General features: G+C 59.2%; 8 protein-coding genes across 8 annotated transcripts in view; 4 read left to right on the top strand and 4 right to left on the bottom strand.

Annotated features, from left to right (window-relative positions):
- Positions 1–148: 148 nt before the first annotated feature.
- GGTG_12953 (CAMK protein kinase) lies at positions 149–3,125 on the bottom strand. Its single transcript, XM_009230855.1, has 2 exons — positions 1,988–3,125; positions 149–1,670 (listed from the first exon to the last, which is right to left on the bottom strand). The coding sequence occupies exons 1-2, from the start codon at positions 2,762–2,764 to the stop codon at positions 552–554; spliced, it is 1,896 nt and encodes a 631-aa protein (XP_009229119.1). The 5' UTR covers positions 2,765–3,125; the 3' UTR covers positions 149–551.
- Positions 3,126–3,266: 141 nt separating this feature from the next.
- Positions 3,267–3,647, bottom strand: GGTG_12952 (hypothetical protein; the record flags this gene model as incomplete). The annotated part of the gene is made up of 1 exon (XM_009230854.1): positions 3,267–3,647. The coding sequence occupies one exon, from the start codon at positions 3,645–3,647 to the stop codon at positions 3,267–3,269; it is 381 nt and encodes a 126-aa protein (XP_009229118.1).
- Positions 3,648–3,789: 142 nt separating this feature from the next.
- GGTG_12951 (hypothetical protein) lies at positions 3,790–4,242 on the top strand (the record flags this gene model as incomplete). The annotated part of the gene is made up of 1 exon (XM_009230853.1): positions 3,790–4,242. The coding sequence occupies one exon, from the start codon at positions 3,790–3,792 to the stop codon at positions 4,114–4,116; it is 327 nt and encodes a 108-aa protein (XP_009229117.1). The 3' UTR covers positions 4,117–4,242.
- Positions 4,243–5,412: 1,170 nt separating this feature from the next.
- GGTG_12950 (kinase isozyme 4) lies at positions 5,413–8,284 on the top strand. Its single transcript, XM_009230852.1, has 4 exons — positions 5,413–6,149; positions 6,242–6,390; positions 6,487–7,475; positions 7,553–8,284. Exons 1-4 carry the CDS (start codon positions 6,035–6,037, stop codon positions 7,614–7,616), a joined length of 1,317 nt encoding a protein of 438 aa, XP_009229116.1. The 5' UTR covers positions 5,413–6,034; the 3' UTR covers positions 7,617–8,284.
- On the bottom strand, positions 8,194–10,938 carry GGTG_12949 (sphingosine-1-phosphate lyase). Its single transcript, XM_009230851.1, has 3 exons — positions 10,468–10,938; positions 9,752–10,357; positions 8,194–9,672 (listed from the first exon to the last, which is right to left on the bottom strand). Exons 1-3 carry the CDS (start codon positions 10,566–10,568, stop codon positions 8,679–8,681), a joined length of 1,701 nt encoding a protein of 566 aa, XP_009229115.1. The 5' UTR covers positions 10,569–10,938; the 3' UTR covers positions 8,194–8,678.
- A 211-nt stretch (positions 10,939–11,149) lies between these two features.
- Positions 11,150–13,111, top strand: GGTG_12948 (hypothetical protein). Its single transcript, XM_009230850.1, has 2 exons — positions 11,150–11,429; positions 11,506–13,111. Exon 2 carries the CDS (start codon positions 12,368–12,370, stop codon positions 12,800–12,802), a length of 435 nt encoding a protein of 144 aa, XP_009229114.1. The 5' UTR covers positions 11,150–11,429; positions 11,506–12,367; the 3' UTR covers positions 12,803–13,111.
- Positions 13,112–13,503: 392 nt separating this feature from the next.
- GGTG_12947 (hypothetical protein) lies at positions 13,504–14,094 on the top strand (the record flags this gene model as incomplete). The annotated part of the gene is made up of 1 exon (XM_009230849.1): positions 13,504–14,094. The coding sequence occupies one exon, from the start codon at positions 13,504–13,506 to the stop codon at positions 14,092–14,094; it is 591 nt and encodes a 196-aa protein (XP_009229113.1).
- Positions 14,095–14,980: 886 nt separating this feature from the next.
- GGTG_12946 (hypothetical protein) overlaps positions 14,981–15,822 on the bottom strand; it is a gene marked incomplete at its 5' end in the record, with an annotated part of 5,734 nt that continues 4,892 nt past the window's right edge. The window contains one exon of the mRNA XM_009230848.1: positions 14,981–15,805. Coding sequence (XP_009229112.1) covers positions 15,027–15,805 — 779 coding nt within the window. The 3' untranslated portion in view covers positions 14,981–15,026. The remainder of the gene's footprint in view (positions 15,806–15,822) is intronic.

The raw sequence follows: 15,822 nt of genomic DNA, 5'->3' as shown, positions 1-15,822 counted from the left end.
CCGGGAGTTCCCACAGCGACCCACCAGTTGGTGAAACCGCCTGCAGCCTCACCCAAGTCGTCCCGACGCAGCCCCTAAACCGTCACAGCGTCAACCAAGGGTGATCATGATCCTGAGAATCTAGCACCAGACTCATGAGACAGAGAACGAGCGCATGGCCTAATAAGCTTTCCAAAAACAAACCACAGCCGGATGTCGGCGGGCTTGTGTAAAACCTTGAATATTCACAGTCGAAAAGATATGTACTCGAAAGGTATATAGAAAAATAAACGCCCAGTATGCCATGCCATTCATAATACATTTCCCATTTCATCCAGTCATTATCATGCCGTTCCCATAACCATAAACCGTAACCGTGACCATAAACCATGGCTATATACGCCCTTGTGCCCAATTCTAGGCATGCCGATACAGCCTTTTTTCCCGAGTACATGGAATCGACAAAGGGGAGCTGACAAAGAAAAGATGCGTGCCGGCAGCTTTGGAAGCTGCTCTGTAAGAGGTCGGATGGGATTGGGAACAAAAGAGAAAGAATTATAATCAGGAGGACCTTAGCCTGAGTGGTTTTGTAGGTTTCGAGACGAATTCCTGATGGCTCTCGTAACGCGCGATATCTGACGCCGGTGCTCGCGGTCGCGGACCCTGGGCGACCGCGTCTTCGTGACGCGCCCGCTGGACCCCCAGCGCTGCGACGGCGACGTCTGCTCGGGCGACCCGGCCATGGCATGTTCCGGCTCGGCGTCGGGGAGCTGCGACTGGGTGCACGAGTCATCGTTCGGGACGGACCCCGTGGTGGACGTGCTCGCCGTGGTGCTGGTGGCGGCGCTCCGGCCGCTGGTGGTGCTGGGCGAGGCGCTCGGGCCGGCGGCGCTCGACGCCTCGCTCGAGGCCGGGCTGGAGAGCGGGCTCCCCGTGGTCCTGCTCGAGGCCGAGCTCCGCGACGCGGCGCTCCGCGTCATCATGCGGGTGCTCGCGGTCCGGTGGGGAGGGGTGTGGTGGGCGCCGACGCAGCAGGCGGGCGAGCCCGTGTCAACCTCGGGGATGGGGCCGACCATGGAGCGGCTCGTCGCCAGGCCCTTTCCGCGGAAGTAGGCGACGAGCATCTGGGCGGCCGAGGCCCTGTTGTCCGGGTCGACGCGGGCCATGGGCTCCAGGAATGGCAGGTGCTCGGTCGTGGTGGCGAGCACGTACTCGACGATGGCCGAGTGGGGCTTGCGGCCGAGCTCCTCCTCGTCGAACCGCGACGCCCCGACGATGCTGATCATGGTGACCAGCAGCGACCACATGTCCATCTTGTGCGACTGGCGGTGCTGCCCGCAGTGCAGCTCGGGCGCCGTGAACACCTTGGTCCCGCAGAAGGACGTGGTGTCGCTCTGCCAGTTGGCGAGGCCAAAATCGGCCAGCTGGAACGTGTAGCTGCCGTCTTCGCCGACGTCGTAGAGGATGTTTGCCGGCTTGACGTCCCGGTGGCAGAGGCCGCGGGCCGAGAGGTAGTCGAGGGCCGAGAACATCTGTTCTCCGACCGCGTTGAGGATGGCGTTCTCCTCCCGCTTGGGTATTGGTAGAAGCGACCGCAGGTTGCCGGTCCGGAGAGGCATAAAGATGCCAACCTCGGGCTGCGAAAAGTCTGACGGATCCCCCTTGTAGCCAAGGAAATCTATGATGTAGGGCTTATTTGCGAAACAAAATCAGCACGCTATGAACGATACAGGACGAGTATGTAACTGGTATAGACAGCGATGCAGCGACAGAATGGGATCCGAGAGGAAGGAGAGGAGAGATGTAAGCCGAGAGATGGTGAACTGCTGTGTTCTGAGCGACCTAGTCGCTCTGGTAATGTCACACTCCCGTCCAACTGTAGAGGGAGGTTTGAAAGTGAAGATGATTGAAAAAAAAATGAAAAAAAAGAGTCCGGGATCAGAGGCAAGGTGAGGAGGACGGATGCTCAATGTTAGTATCACAAAGGACAAAGGTGGGGGGCATTTACGTGTGATAGGGAAGACATGGTCTTGATCTCCCTCTTCAGGCATTCCCTTTCGTACTCGGTCCGGGGCCGGACGGCCTTGAGCGCGATGGGGTGGCCCGAGTCGCGGTCGACGGCCTCGAAGACGGCGCCGTAGGTGCCCTCGCCCATGAACCCCCTCTTGACGGCGTCGCGGACGATGCAGCCGATCTTGGAGGGCATGCGCGTGTCGTACCAGGACCAGATGTCGTCGTCGCCCTCGTCGGCCGTCTTGAGCCAACGCGGGACGACGGCGCGGGCCTCGGCGGCCTCGAAGCCGCGGTCGACGGCGGCGGCGGTGCTGCCGACGCCGCCGCCGCCGTGCCAGCGCACCTTGAAGCGCAGGGCGCGGGGCCCGACTCCGATGGTGATCTTGGGCTCCTCGGGCGGCTCGATGACGATCTGGCGCACGTCGCCGTCCTCGCGCAGGCCGTGGGGCTCGACCGTGACAGACCGCCTGTTGGAGGCGCGCACGCAGAGGAGGATGGCGCGCGAGACGGGGTGGACCTCGAAGGCGATGTGGACCTCTGCCACGTCTGCCCTGGTGGGGAAGCAAATGTCTGCATCGCGGCCCACCCTGGCGATGACTCTGCCGCCGCGGGGTCGTGAGGAGACGTGGTATCCGATCTCTAGCGACGGTGTGCCCTTGCGGCTCATGGAGATGAAGCTGGCGTTTTCCGGGTGTGCGCGCATTGCTCTTGCCGTCTCCTCGTCCCTCGGTTCGAGGTGGAAGAGTGTTTCCCTGTGCACGGGACGTGCCATGTTGGCGGCTGTGGTGTTTTTATTGCGCAGAGGAGGATGAGGATGAGGGTGTGTGGTGTGTGGCTTAAGTATCACGGGAGTGTGTGCAGCAGGAATATTAATGTGTGTAGGGATATTATGATGCGTAGAAACTCCATGGAAGAATGGGAAACGACTTTTGGTCTGCCTAGAGAGACATGGAAAAGAGCAGGCTGGGGACTGCAGAGGCTCGAGAATATCAATGATCGGGATGGTGTGTTTTCTTATGGGGCTCTCGCTCCTCCACTTCCAGGTTCCCCTCCCGCAAGACCACGGCTCCCTTGTCGGTTTGATCCAGAGGATGCCACGCTCGCTCGACTGCCACGCCTGCGGGATTGCCACGATCAAAATATGCCACGCGAGGGTTTCAACGCCTGCCCAAAGCGGCCGGCGGTCCCCAGCGGCGGTCCATAAACGACAGCGAGGCGGTCAGGCTCGTGGTGCCGGGAAGGCCCGCAGCCAATTGATTCCCCCGCCCGCGCTGTCAGCCCAGCCAGCTGTCACCGCCTAACCACCCCAGCCCAGCGGGGGGGCCTGGCCAATGGCGCCGCCTCTGACACGGCATCCCCTGTTCAGAGCTTGCGCCTAGTGCCCAATCCAGGTACCATCGAATCAGGGGCTCCATCTGGCGGTCAGCTCCAATGGCAGCCGATGGCAGCAGCTCGAGCTGTGAGCTCTCAAGAGTCAGTGGGTGGACATGGTGGGCAGTCTCTCCCCTCACCCCACCACCAGGACGGGTCCCTGGCTGCAGGAATGATGGCCGTTTGCATCTCCCGCTCATGCGGTGCGTGTCGAGCCCACCACCCTCTCTCTTGTTGGGGCTGTTGAGGCTGTTGTTCTCCTTGAGCGCCGGGATAATGTGCATTGTCTTTTGTGTATTGTCCCTTGTATGCATCGTCAAAAAGTTCCGACACATGCCCATCCAGCCGCCTGTCCTGGCCATGTTTCCCAAACTCTCGATCGATCACGGGGTGAGGTTTTCGACAGAGTGCTAAAGTCGCATTCCTATGGGGCCGCGGGAGACTTCCGGCGACCCATCCAAGACGATCCAGGTTCTTGAATCGAGCGGCGCTGGAGCTCTTCCACCATCGGTTAGGCGAGGCCGTCGTGTCCGCCCGGCCTTTATGCGTAGCCCTGGCATAGCAGCATCTAGTCCAACCCTGAACTGTGTGCTCGACCGCCTCCTGAGGATCAATACAGACCGTCAGCCCGGCTGCCATCGTGCCATCACACCGCCCGCGGATCTTGGACAACTGCGCAACAGCAACATCGGACGATCACAGTCGGTGGGGGTCAGCGGCAGCTCCGTGTGGGCCCCCCACGCCGCAGCATGATGTGCCGCTGAGATGCGGAGTGACGCCGAGCACATGGGCCACAAGTGTATGCCGGTCGCCCGGACGAGATGGGTCGCGGGAGATTCCCGGAAGTCCGAGCCCTGTCCCTCCCAGCACACTGCGGCAGTCCGTCGCCTGAAATATCAGGCTCAAAGCCGGCCGTGGAACTCGGCCTCCATTCCGCGTGGCGGCCAGGCACTGACGCAGGAACCACGACCTTCCGAGTTCGTTATTAAGTCAAGAAGGTGATGATGGTATTAGGTATGCGGTAGCCATTCGATGTGATAGAGGGGAAACGCATGGGAAGGTTTGTGTTCCTTCTCCCCGCCCCTTTCAACACCACAGGCTGAGAAGCCACAGGCTGAGAAATAAGTGGTGTGTGGGGCTATCACACGGGATTCTGGTGTGGCAGACGAATTGGTCTCGCTCCGTTCTCACGACGGAATCGAGTCCGAGGAAATTGGCCTTCTTGCCGGCTCCGGCAGGTTCGCGCGTCCTTCGTCAAAACCATGAAAAATGGTAGTAGAAAGAGAAGCACTAGAGTCAGCTCATTGAACTATCGGGCCATGGGCCTACCTGACTCTCAGCCCAAAGAGACCACAATCCCACAATCAGTGCTCGGCTTCATTTTTTTCGCTAGTAAATAAAAAATAATTCCTTTGTGTCGTGGCCCCCTGACCAGCTCGTGCGCCATTGCCGTTTACAGAGACGCCCGACGTCTGGAGAGTCGCGGGCGTTGTGCCAAGCCGTCACATGGCTGGGCTTGGAGGAGTCAAGTGCCAGGCTCGGGGCAGATAACGGGCGGTAAACATTCCGACGAGTTGCACGAGTTTGCCTGATCGGCCATCAAATGACTTGTGAAATCTGGCCGGGCACCCCCAAGACAATTTAATTGATACACCAAAAGGGCGGAAAAGTGGGCAACTTTTCCCAAAATCGACTTGACAGCTTCTGGCAAGCAATAAACAGTCAAATGTGTAAACTTCGGGAAAATTATAAAAATTGAAAAAAAAAAAGCTATTTAAAACTATTGCTTATTTATTTGGTACTTGATATTTTGTAAATTTCTAAATTGGTTATTTCGCCGGGAAACCGCTTTGTAAATAACATGCTTCCTTTTGGTGTATCAATTAAATTGTCTTGGGGGTGCCGGGCTGGGCTTCATCATCAGCTCATGGATCGATATTGGGCGGCCTCGAGCTTCTCGCCCGAGCTGGCCCGAAATGTGGGGAACCTTACTGGGCCTGGTTCGGCATTGGGGCTGGATGGGGCCACCGCGGGAGAGAGAGGAGCAGAAGACAAAGGCCCATGCCGCTGTCACAAGAGTTTCTTGAGCTTGGCATGCCCTTTTTCTTGTTCAGCGCCTCGACGTGCTGCTCCTCGAGGTCCTCGGTATCTTGGGTTATCAACAGGCCGGTCAATTGATTTCATTCCCCGTCTCTGCCCGCCTCCAGGAACTGCGGGGAAGCGCAAGAATCAACCACATCAGCGCGGGCGGGTGAGCATCACTGCCGCCAGCAGCCCACCTCAATCGATCGACCCAGCACAGGCCCTTGCGTCATTGCCCCAGCGCCGCACCACCACTGGCTGGCCTGTCGCCTGCCGTGCGCCCGCGACCCCATAGCCTCGGTCTCGGCAACGCCTGTGAGCTCTGCCAGGTCGGTCCCACGCCAATCCCGCCAGTAGCCATCTCCTCCGCCGGGCCCTACCGTTGACTCAACCCGACCACCGACGCCGACGTCGCGCCCGCGACCCGACCTTGTCTGCACAGAGTGCACAAGCTGTTGCTGCTTTGCTCTGTTTTGCTTGTCTGGTCTCTTTATTTTCTTTTAGTCTTCTGCAAATCCTGGCTGGGGATATACCTCATCCCACCTTGCCCTCCCACCCGCCAACTGGGCTGCCAGCTCTCTCGCCCACAATGTCGTGGAGGAAAACGGAGAGGCTGATGGATACCATCAGGCACTATGCCAGCTTTCCAGCAACCGGCGTGAGCTTGCGGCAGATGGTCCAGTTCGGCGAGAAGCCGTCAGTGGGTATGTCGACCAAGCTGTCTGATCTCCCTGCACATATCCGCCGCCCGCATGCGCTGACCCATTGGCCTGCCTCCGCCCGCCCGCCCGCACAGGCACGCTGTTCCGTGCCTCCCAGTTTCTCGCCGAGGAGCTTCCCATCCGCCTGGCGCACCGCGTCCAGGAGCTAGACAGCTTGCCAGACGGCCTAAACGAGATGCCGTCAGTGAAGCGCGTGCTGGACTGGTATGCGCAGTCGTTCGAGGTATGACTAAATGCCTTGGGCCCGTAACAGCCCTGTCCTCTGGTCTCCTTTTCCCTCTGGCTGACCAACCGACCAAATTCTGAACCCCGCCCGCAGGAAATCACCATTCTCCCAAGGCCAACGCTAGAGAAGCCTGTAAAAGAGAGACTGATGAAGCCGGCGAGGACCAAGACGGCGCAAATGCTGTCCGAGGCGACGCCGAACCCGAGTATCGAGGAGGGCATATACAACTCACAACATACACACAACCACAACGGAAACAGCGGGTGGGGCAAGAAGCCGGTGGCGGCGAGGAGATACTTTGCTATGGTGGACGACTACGGGGACTGGCCGCCCGAGCTGCAGCTGTACAACCAGAAATTCGCGCAGACCCTACACAAGATCAAGAGGCGGCACGACGGCGTGGTGACGACCATGGCGCAGGGCATCCTCGAGTACAAGCGGCAGCGGCAGCGCATGCAGATCGATAACAACATCCAGTCGTTTCTGGACCGCTTCTACATGTCGCGCATTGGCATCCGCATGCTGATAGGCCAGCACATTGCGCTGACGGACCAGAGCCACTATCGCGACCCGACGTACGTGGGCATCATCTGCACAAAGACAAACGTGCGCGACCTCGCCCAAGAGGCCATCGAGAACGCGCGCTTCGTGTGCGAGGACCACTACGGCCTGTTCGAGGCCCCGCGCGTGCAGCTCGTGTGCAACCCGGACCTCAACTTCATGTACGTCCCCGGCCACCTGTCGCACATGCTCTTTGAGACGCTCAAGAACTCGCTGCGCGCCGTGGTCGAGACGCACGGCCAGGACAAGCAGGAGTTCCCCGTCACAAAGGTCATCGTGGCCGAGGGCAAGGAGGACATCACCATCAAGGTCACGGACGAGGGCGGCGGCATCCCCAGGAGCGCCATCCCGCTCGTCTGGACCTACATGTACACCACGGTCGACCGCACCCCGAACCTGGACCCGGACTTTGACCAGAACGACTTCAAGGCGCCCATGGCCGGGTTTGGTTATGGCCTGCCCATATCGCGCCTGTATGCGAGGTATTTCGGTGGCGACCTGAAGTTGATATCCATGGAAGGGTATGTGTTTGTCTTTCTTCTTGTTCGTCTCTGCTGTTGCCGGATATTGTGCTAACTCGTCCTTCCCCCGTCTCCAGCTACGGCACGGACGTCTACCTCCACCTGAACCGCCTCTCCAGCTCGTCTGAACCTCTGCAATAGCAATTAGCAGTCATGAGGGACCGCCCGTCCCAAGGATTGACGCTTCCGTTGAGATATCGACTCCAAAAGCGGCTCAAGAGTCTAGAGGTCATCGAGAGGAGGCAGGTCGGCGACGTGGAGAGCATGGTCAACCGGCCCAGCAGTCCCTACTCTGCGCGGGACGAGAGTGAGCTGTGAGCTATGAGCGATGAGGTATTGCTGGTTTGGAGAGGGCTGTAAGGCCATGTGCACGCTGTCTGGGGCTTGGTTGGGTGGTATGGGCGTTTCTTTGCCTGAAGACACGGAACGGAATCTCGATGGCTCCGTTGTTCTTTTCTTTTCCTTTCCCTTCTTCCTTATTGGTCTACTGTCCGTATTATATACTTATATTCATTTCTTTATCGTCATATCTTTTTTTTTATTCGTTGCCCCCGAGCAAAGCCACGGGCGGCTGGGATGGATGGGATCTACGCTCTTTTTGATGTTCTTGTATCTATACGACATGAGCATATCACGGGAAACCGGCGTCTTTTTTTTTTTAGGTTGGCGGATTTCATTGGATTCCATTTCGAAATGAAGGGAAACGCAACAAAAAAATCAGGCCCAAAGATTGCTTTAGCGAGCAAATTAGAGTTGTGATGTTGTGTTTTAGCAGTGGTCTAGTCGGATTGTGATGTAACAGATTCGAGCACGGCTTGAAGCAGGTGACGCGCACGCTGAAATACGTCGTGGTATGTTGTGAAAGATATGGCAGTAACACAGGTAGGTAGGTAGGTACAAAGGAAGAGAAACGGCAGGCTACCAGATATATGCCCTTGAAATAAACCAAGAAAACGCCGTTGTGATGCTGGGAACCCAGACATAAGGAAAAATCAAGTATGGAATGGCAAAAGATAGAAGAAAAAAAAGGGAAAATGTTGGGAGGATACAGGGAGATGGCACCACCCCTCCTCCCTCGGCCGTACCGTAGCATGTGAAAATCAAGACAACCCAACCAACCAACCTGCCAATCACAGCGCCGGAATGCACCATTTCCCAATCTCGCCACAGCTCCACGAGGCCGCCAGTAGTACAGCCCTCCCCTTAGGCCTTGTACAGCAGGTCCAGGAAGCCCGTGGCCAGGTCGACGACGACGCTCTTGTTGGGCAGGCTGCCGGCGACGCCGTACAGGGCGGCGGCGTCGCCGACGGCGGCGCCCTTTGCGCCCTTGCCCTCGGCGATGCGGGCGCGCTCCTTCTCGCGCTCGGCCTCGACGGCGGCCTCGAGGTCGACGGCGAGGCGCTCCCAGGCCTGGGCGGTGGGCTTCGTGAAGGCGACGTGCATGGCGGGCGGGTTCTGGAGGGCGTTGAGGTGCCAGCCGCGCTCCGACATGGCGTCGGCGATGTCGTAGATGTTGAGGTTGCGGGCCTTAAAGGCCACGACGGACACGAGCGGGCGGCCCATGACCTCGAGCTCGGCGGCCAGGACCGGGGAGGAGGCGATGCGGTCGGCCAGGCGCTTGGCGGCGCCCACGATCTCGACGCAGCCCTCGAGGTAGCCCGACTCGCCGACCGACATGAGCGAGGCCCAGCAGCCGGCGATGAGGGCGCCCGGGCGGGAGCCGGCGACGCCGGGCGAGGCGTAGACGCCGCCGGACCAGTCCGGGCTGACAAAGTACTGGTACTTGCGCAGCTCGGCGGTGCGGTACAGGACGGTGCTGTTGCCCTTTGGCGCGAAGCCGTACTTGTGCGTGTCGCAGCTGATGGACGTGACGCCCTTGAGGCGGAAGTCGAACGGCTGCGTCTCGAACCCGGCGCGCTCGAGGAAGGGGACGAGGAACGAGCCGAGGCAGCAGTCGACGTGCAGCGGGATGCGGCGGCGGAGGGCCAGGCGGGAGATGGCAGCGATGTCGTCCATGATGCCGTGCGGGAAGTTGGGGGCCGAGCCGACGAGGATGACGGTGTTGGGGTTGATGAGGCGCGCCATGGCCGCGACGTCGACCTGGTAGTTGGGCGCCGGGCAGGCCACGAGGTGCAGCTTGATCTTGAAGTAGTCGGCCGCCTTGTGGAACGCAGTGTGGGCGGTCTCGGGGATGACCCTGTAAAAGGCGAGGGAGGTTAGCGTTGGGATTTGGCACGTGGGGACGGACACAGGACAGAAACAGCAAAAATACTCACATCTCAGGCTCTGTCACGCCCCTCTCGTTGTAGGCCTTTTGGCGGGCGCTCAGGACGGCCATCAAGATGCTCTCAGTGCCTCCGCTAGTAGTGCAGCCGGCAGCGCCGACGGGGGCGCTGAAGAGCGACAGCACCATGGCGACGATCTCGGCCTCCATCTTGCGCACGCCGGGGAACACGTCCGGGTGGATGGGGTTGGCGACGGTGAACTTGCCGTAGGCGTCCGTCTGCAGGCGCAGCAGCGCGTCCTCGCCGTGGTAGACGGCGCCCGAGACGTAGCCCTCCTCCCAGCGCGTGTGGTCCATGTTTGCGAGGCTCTCGAGCTCGGCCCGGACCGCGTCCTCGGTCCACCCCTCCTTGGGCAGGGCCAGGTGGCGCGTGGCCATGGCGGGCACCATCTTGGTGCTCAGCTTGGCCACGGCCTCGTCCACCTGCGCCCGCACCTTGGACCGCACGCCCGGCGCGCGCAGGAACCAGCCGTAGGCCGTCACGCGCAGCGCTGCGTACAGCTCGATGAGGCTGCCGATGGGGCCCCGCCCGCGGAGCTGCCAGAACGCGCGCCGCGTCCATCGCAAGCAGAAGAGGATGAATATTATGTTGCGGAGCCTGGAGAGGAGGGTTTGGCGGCGGGCTGTCAGCTTATCATCTGCCAAGGTCGGGGGTTCACGCAGCAGTCACGAGACAAGTCGGGCACGCCACAGCCAATGGCTACTCACAGGTCGACATTCAGCAGCTGCATGGGGCTGCTCGGGCTCCTCCTCTTGACATTGCTGAGGCTGTCCCTCAAGCTCTGGGGTATGCGCGACGTGCCCGGCATCTTGGACACGCTCTGTGGTGGTGTGGTGGCGACGCTGATGATGCTCGGCCCGAGTCGGCTGCTGGGTGTGGAGGACGAAGGAGAGACAGAGAGACGACGTGGATTAAGAAGAGAGATTAATGTGGAATGAAGATCATAAGCTCAGCAGCGGCAGGCTGTGCGACAACTGTCCTTTTTTTCTTTTTCTTGTTTATCAGGCGGCGATGTCGGGCTCCCGTCCTGGACAGCAGCTTGGTCGTTTTTATCCTTCAGCGCGGTGTTGCCGTCGGCTTTGTTCAATGCCCGCTGTCCGCGCAAGGTGCGCCAAATTACGCGGTACGCGATACGCCCTGGCTGTCGTTGCGCAATCTTTCCCCACCCTGGGCTTTGCCTCTTTACGCTGTACGGTGGATTGCGGAGCGATGATTGCGGACCCGATGGCGTGGGTGAGAAGATGGGGCCCCAGTTCTGCTATCAACCCGACGTATGATTGATCTCGTATGCAAGTAAACGGGCCTACCTAGGTTGCTTTTCTCCTCATCGCCACGGCCGAATCCGAGACCTACGCGGGGCATTTATTACGTATCTGGAGGTACGTACCCACGTCTTAGTGGACTGGATAAAAGAATGTGAACCAAGCCAAAAATACTCAGTCAAACATGCATTCCTAGCTCCATCGACATCGCGGGGGCTGGCTTGCTTCGCCGGCGCTGAATCACGCAACGGCCGACTCGGAAACCCTCGGTCGGCCGGTCTGTCGCTCCATGTGACAATCGGCGAGGAGGCTGCCGGGCTTCCTCGTCAATACACACGGCCGCCGCAGATAATTCGCGCCGTGTCCTGCTGCTGGCGGCCAGCGCTGCCCGGCGCTTACACAATACTGTCAGTCCCAGGGCGCTGGAACCTTTTTGAGCGGCAGACCGCGGGTCCCACGTGACTGACAACTCCTCCAAAAAAGGCCACCTTCAAGGCCAGGGCCACCTGCACCTACGGTGTACCTCATCGCCTCCATCTTCGGTTCTTGTGTCCACCAGCGCCCACCAACGCTCTGCGTCGACTCGTCGAATCGTCGACATGTCCACACCACACCTGAAACACGCACGCGCCTGCCGGGAGACATCACTGTGGCCAAGGTGCCTCCTTGAAGCTTTGCCTCCTTAGAAACCCAACCTAGGCCACCGTGACTGTCACTCTTCGTTCGGTGTGGCCTTCCAGCCGGCGAAGAGGCCGCGCGCCAGGCTTTGTTGGTGCTCGATGACGACCCGGCAGGGCGCGCGCATCGTCCCGTCCTGATGGGAACGCCTTCGATTGGATCCCTCCTGAGCAGGAGGCTCGGTCGCCCAGTGTCAGACGCAGCGGAGCGTCACACACACCGACAAGAATCTCGCATCACGAGAATAATGGGCCGGGCCATGCTCAACACTAGGAAGCCTCCCGCCAGGGCAACGGCAGCTGGACCAACTAGAGTCACCCACTTGCTCCCACCGCTGTTGCCCTCCAGCCCTCCCATTATTGGTTCAAGAGTCATCATCATTCCCCAACCTATCACATGGCCCATCGCAGCCACCGCCAACCGTGACCACTCTTGCCATGTAGAATATCACATTCTGGTCTGAGACCAAGTGAACTCGACCGTTTTTCATGCCTATTCCCTCTGACCGGGATTATCCTCCTTCAAGTGTCGGTGTGGTGATCCTTCCGCGCGCAGAGTTTGGACACCCTTGTGTCTAAATTTTGACACTTTCCGTCCATAATATTCTGTGGCATGGCGGGTAGGCCAGCCCTTCCAACTCGGGAGCATACACCGACAGCGGCTGAAGATGGACGGGCTGCCTCATAGATGGTTGCCTGCCTTCACCAGTACCACCATGCCGTGCATAAGTGGCTCAGCTTACTGCGGTGGGTGTCAGCTTTTGGAATTTGGGCTGGCATACCTTTGTCCCATCCATCTTGCTCTGATTATCCTGAAAAGGTTGGCACTTGTACACCACCAACCTCCTGCCAAATTTCACGAGGGGTTTGTGGGAGTGTGTTTAAGAATACACATGGGTCTCCTGTTTGGGTCTGGATCTCTTTTGGTCGCGTCTTGGCCGCTCATGCAGTGTTTGTGTGGGCCAATAGACTTGCAGTCAGCGGCTAAGCCACCGAGCCGCTCGGCCAACGTCGAAGGTACCTGTATAATGGAAGAAATGTCGACGCAAAGGGGTCAGCAGTGTGGCCGTCCGTCCTTCGACAACGATATGGAGCTCTTCTGAGCGGTGTATTGACAAACTCATCCCATGATGTCAAAAGAGCCGTCCATATGAGTCAATAATAGGCCACTCGAGGCTGGAATGCCCTGCGGTTGTCATGCGATATATCTGTTGGCGGAGGACAAAGAGGTCAACCAGGTCGCATGGCCGTTTAGTGCCCGCTCAGCCTTGCCTCCCATCCTCGTCCGCAGTGCTTGGAGCCCTCGTGTCTGGTCCCCAAATCGAGGCTAGGCTGACCGAGTGGCCGGCCTGCGCCGACGCCTGGGTACCGTCCCTCTGCACAAAGGCCATAGCCGCTCAACGAGTATAAAGGAAGTCGTTGCCTCGCTCCTCAGATCTCAGTTTTGTCCTCACCATCACCGCTTTGGTCTCACCACATCCTCCCCTTCCGGGAATCTCTACCACAGTCTCTCAAACAGTCTACCACTATCTACCAAACAATCTACAAACCCCACAAATCACATCGGCTGCTATATATCTCCAGCCTTTCTCGGCTTCACCAAGCCCCAAACAAACCACAACTTCCACATAGCTCGGCTTTCATCAGCTTACAAAGAAACTACAACTACCACAAAAAAACCAAACAAAAACCACATACCACATCAACATACCCCTCGAACAGCTTCAACCGGTACGTGCGATCCCGCGGCTGATCCTCAATATCTGCAGCCACTAACAAGGTCCCAGCTCCCAAACACGGCACAATGTTCGGTATTCGCATCTGCCCCAGCTGCGGTATTAGGATCCGCGCCTCTTTCGGCCGCCAGTGCAATGACTGCGACGCCCGCCAGCGCGACGACGAGCGCCTCACCCGTCGCGTCCGCTTCGAGGACGACCCCGTCGTCGTCCGACGCAGCCGCAGCCCCTGCCGCCTGCGCATCCGGCGCAGCAGCCCCCGGCGCGAGGACGAGACCACCACCATGGTCCGCCGTAGCTCCGAGTACGACGTCGTCAACGTCGGGCCCGACGACTTCGACCACGACTTCTTCTCCTCCAGGCCGCCCGCCAACAACACCACCGTCACGCGCTACTACACCACCACGCGCCCGTCGAGCCGCGATCGCGCCCGGGACGCCGCCGACCACGACTACGAGCGCGCCCGCCTGCGCGAGGCGCGCGACCGCGGCGTCAACGAGAACGGCACCCGCTGGTCGCGCTCGCTGCGTGACTTTGAGCGTGAGCGCCTCGACCGCTACGGCGGCCGCGAGTACGACCGCGAGGTCGATTTGGAGATTCGCCGGTCCCGCCCGTCGCGCCGGGACCGGGACATCTTTGACGTCTGCTACGAGCTCTAAAGTCCCTCCCCCAAGAACCCTTCCACACACGCGTGTCTGTTTCTTTTCCTAGAGTGATCTAGGATAGAAAAGACGTGGAACCCGGGATCGTCAAACAGAACTAGCGCGAGCTCCGCGTGGAACCCACACCGACAACACTCCGGCTCTCCGACGTGCTCCCGGTGCGCCGCCAAGTGGTCGGGCACTTGGAGTCCGTACGGGGGCCGGTCTCCACGTGTTCCCTCTTGTACTATTATCCATTACGTCTTGGGATAGAAGGATCGGCGTTTTGTTCGGTTTGGTTTTTTTTCTGATGGGATAGACGGTTGTCACTTTTTGTTCTGCTCTGCTTTTTTCCGCTCATCTCATGTATCTGTATTTTTCTCTTCATGTTTTGCTTGCGACGATATCTTGGGGAGGGGATAGCGGTCATTTGGACCTCTGGACGGGAGACGTCCTGCCCACGTCCACCACGAGTCGGGAAAAAGGGAGTTCGAGCCGAGGCGGGAGACGTTCCGGCGAGGCCGATTCCCGGCCGCCAGGGAGTGGAGGATGGCCCGAATTACCTTTATTCACTTCTTGGTCTGGAGGATATGCCATAGAATAGTTTTCATTATCTGCTCTTCAAGTCGTAACGCCAATACATGACTTTGTTTGTGGCTATAACCAGCTCGTGCCACTGCCTTTATCGTGATTATTTGCCACCCTTCTCTTCCACCTCTTCTCCTCTTGCATCTGATCTTCTTCCATACTCGTTGTGCACCCAAAACCATGGACAGGCTGGTTCCGTCTATTACACCCGAAGTGACTCTACGAGCAGCTTCATAACTGCCTTATGCCATCCCTCCGCCCCTCAATGCAGCGGCAAGCAGATCTGCGACGGCCCTAACGGCGCGCGCCTAGTACAGGGGCATACGCTCGCAATAATTTGTTATATCCTTATCGGCGTTCAATCAAGCGAGGAGTAGCCTCGCGACCGCGTCGTGCCATCTCGGCGGGACCAGGTCCAGCGGCGTACGCCCGTCTTTGTCTTTCGCCTCCTTATCGACGCCCGCCTCCACGAGCAGCCTCGCAACGGCCTCATGCCCTTTTAGCGCGGCCCAATGCAGCGGCGTCCACCCGCTATCGTTTTTCGCCTCCTTATCGGCGCCCGCCTCTACGAGCAGCTTTGCAACGGCCTTATGCCCTCCTAACGCGGCCCAATGCAGCGGCGTCCTCCCGCTATCGTTTTTCGCCTCCTTATCGGCGCCCGCCTCCACGAGCAGCCTCGCAACGGCCTCATGCCCTCCTAACGCAGCCCAATGCAGCGGCGTCCGCTTGTAACGATCCTTTGCTTCCTTATCGGCGCCCGCCTCTACGAGCAGCCTCGCGGCGGCCTCATGCCCTTTCTGCGCGGCCAAATGCAGCGGCGTTTGCCCCCCAAGGTCCTTTGCTTCCTTTTCGGCGCCCAACTCCGCGGCGAGCAGCCTTGCGACGGCCTCATGTCCTTTTTGCGCGGCCAAATGCAGTGGCGTCCGCCCGTTACGATCCTTCGCTTCCTTTTCGGCACCCTTAAGCAGCCGAACCACTTCCGCCATTCCCGCTACCGCTGCCAGATGCAAGACAGTCCTGCCGTAATGGTCTCGCAGCTTCTTGTTCGCGTCTTGCCGTAGATATTCAACGACGTCCTTATGCCCATCATATGCAGCCCAGTGTAATGGAGTGGTCCCCGAGGCGTCCAGGACGTTGAGAGCTGCTCCTGATTCAGTC

This window comes from Gaeumannomyces tritici (genome assembly GCF_000145635.1).
Source record: "Gaeumannomyces tritici R3-111a-1 unplaced genomic scaffold supercont2.10, whole genome shotgun sequence".
NCBI classification, from domain to species: Eukaryota; Fungi; Ascomycota; class Sordariomycetes; order Magnaporthales; family Magnaporthaceae; genus Gaeumannomyces; species Gaeumannomyces tritici.
This window is presented reverse-complemented; position numbering and strand designations above follow the sequence as displayed.

Excerpts from the sequence above, each read along its gene's own strand:
- GGTG_12953 (XM_009230855.1), bottom strand. The coding sequence starts at position 2,764 with ATGGCACGTCCCGTGCACAGGGAAACACTCTTCCACCTCGAACCGAGG. Across the intron at positions 1,671-1,987 it reads CCATGTCTTCCCTATCACAC|CCCTACATCATAGATTTCCT; the intron begins GTAAATGCCCCC and ends TTCGCAAATAAG.
- GGTG_12950 (XM_009230852.1), top strand. The coding sequence starts at position 6,035 with ATGTCGTGGAGGAAAACGGAGAGGCTGATGGATACCATCAGGCACTAT. Across the intron at positions 6,150-6,241 it reads CGGCGAGAAGCCGTCAGTGG|GCACGCTGTTCCGTGCCTCC; the intron begins GTATGTCGACCA and ends CCGCCCGCACAG. Across the intron at positions 7,476-7,552 it reads AAGTTGATATCCATGGAAGG|CTACGGCACGGACGTCTACC; the intron begins GTATGTGTTTGT and ends CCCCGTCTCCAG.
- GGTG_12949 (XM_009230851.1), bottom strand. The coding sequence starts at position 10,568 with ATGCCGGGCACGTCGCGCATACCCCAGAGCTTGAGGGACAGCCTCAGC. Across the intron at positions 10,358-10,467 it reads CAGCTGCTGAATGTCGACCT|GCTCCGCAACATAATATTCA; the intron begins GTGAGTAGCCAT and ends CCTCCTCTCCAG. Across the intron at positions 9,673-9,751 it reads GGCGTGACAGAGCCTGAGAT|GGTCATCCCCGAGACCGCCC; the intron begins GTGAGTATTTTT and ends CGCCTTTTACAG.
- GGTG_12948 (XM_009230850.1), top strand. The coding sequence starts at position 12,368 with ATGGACGGGCTGCCTCATAGATGGTTGCCTGCCTTCACCAGTACCACC.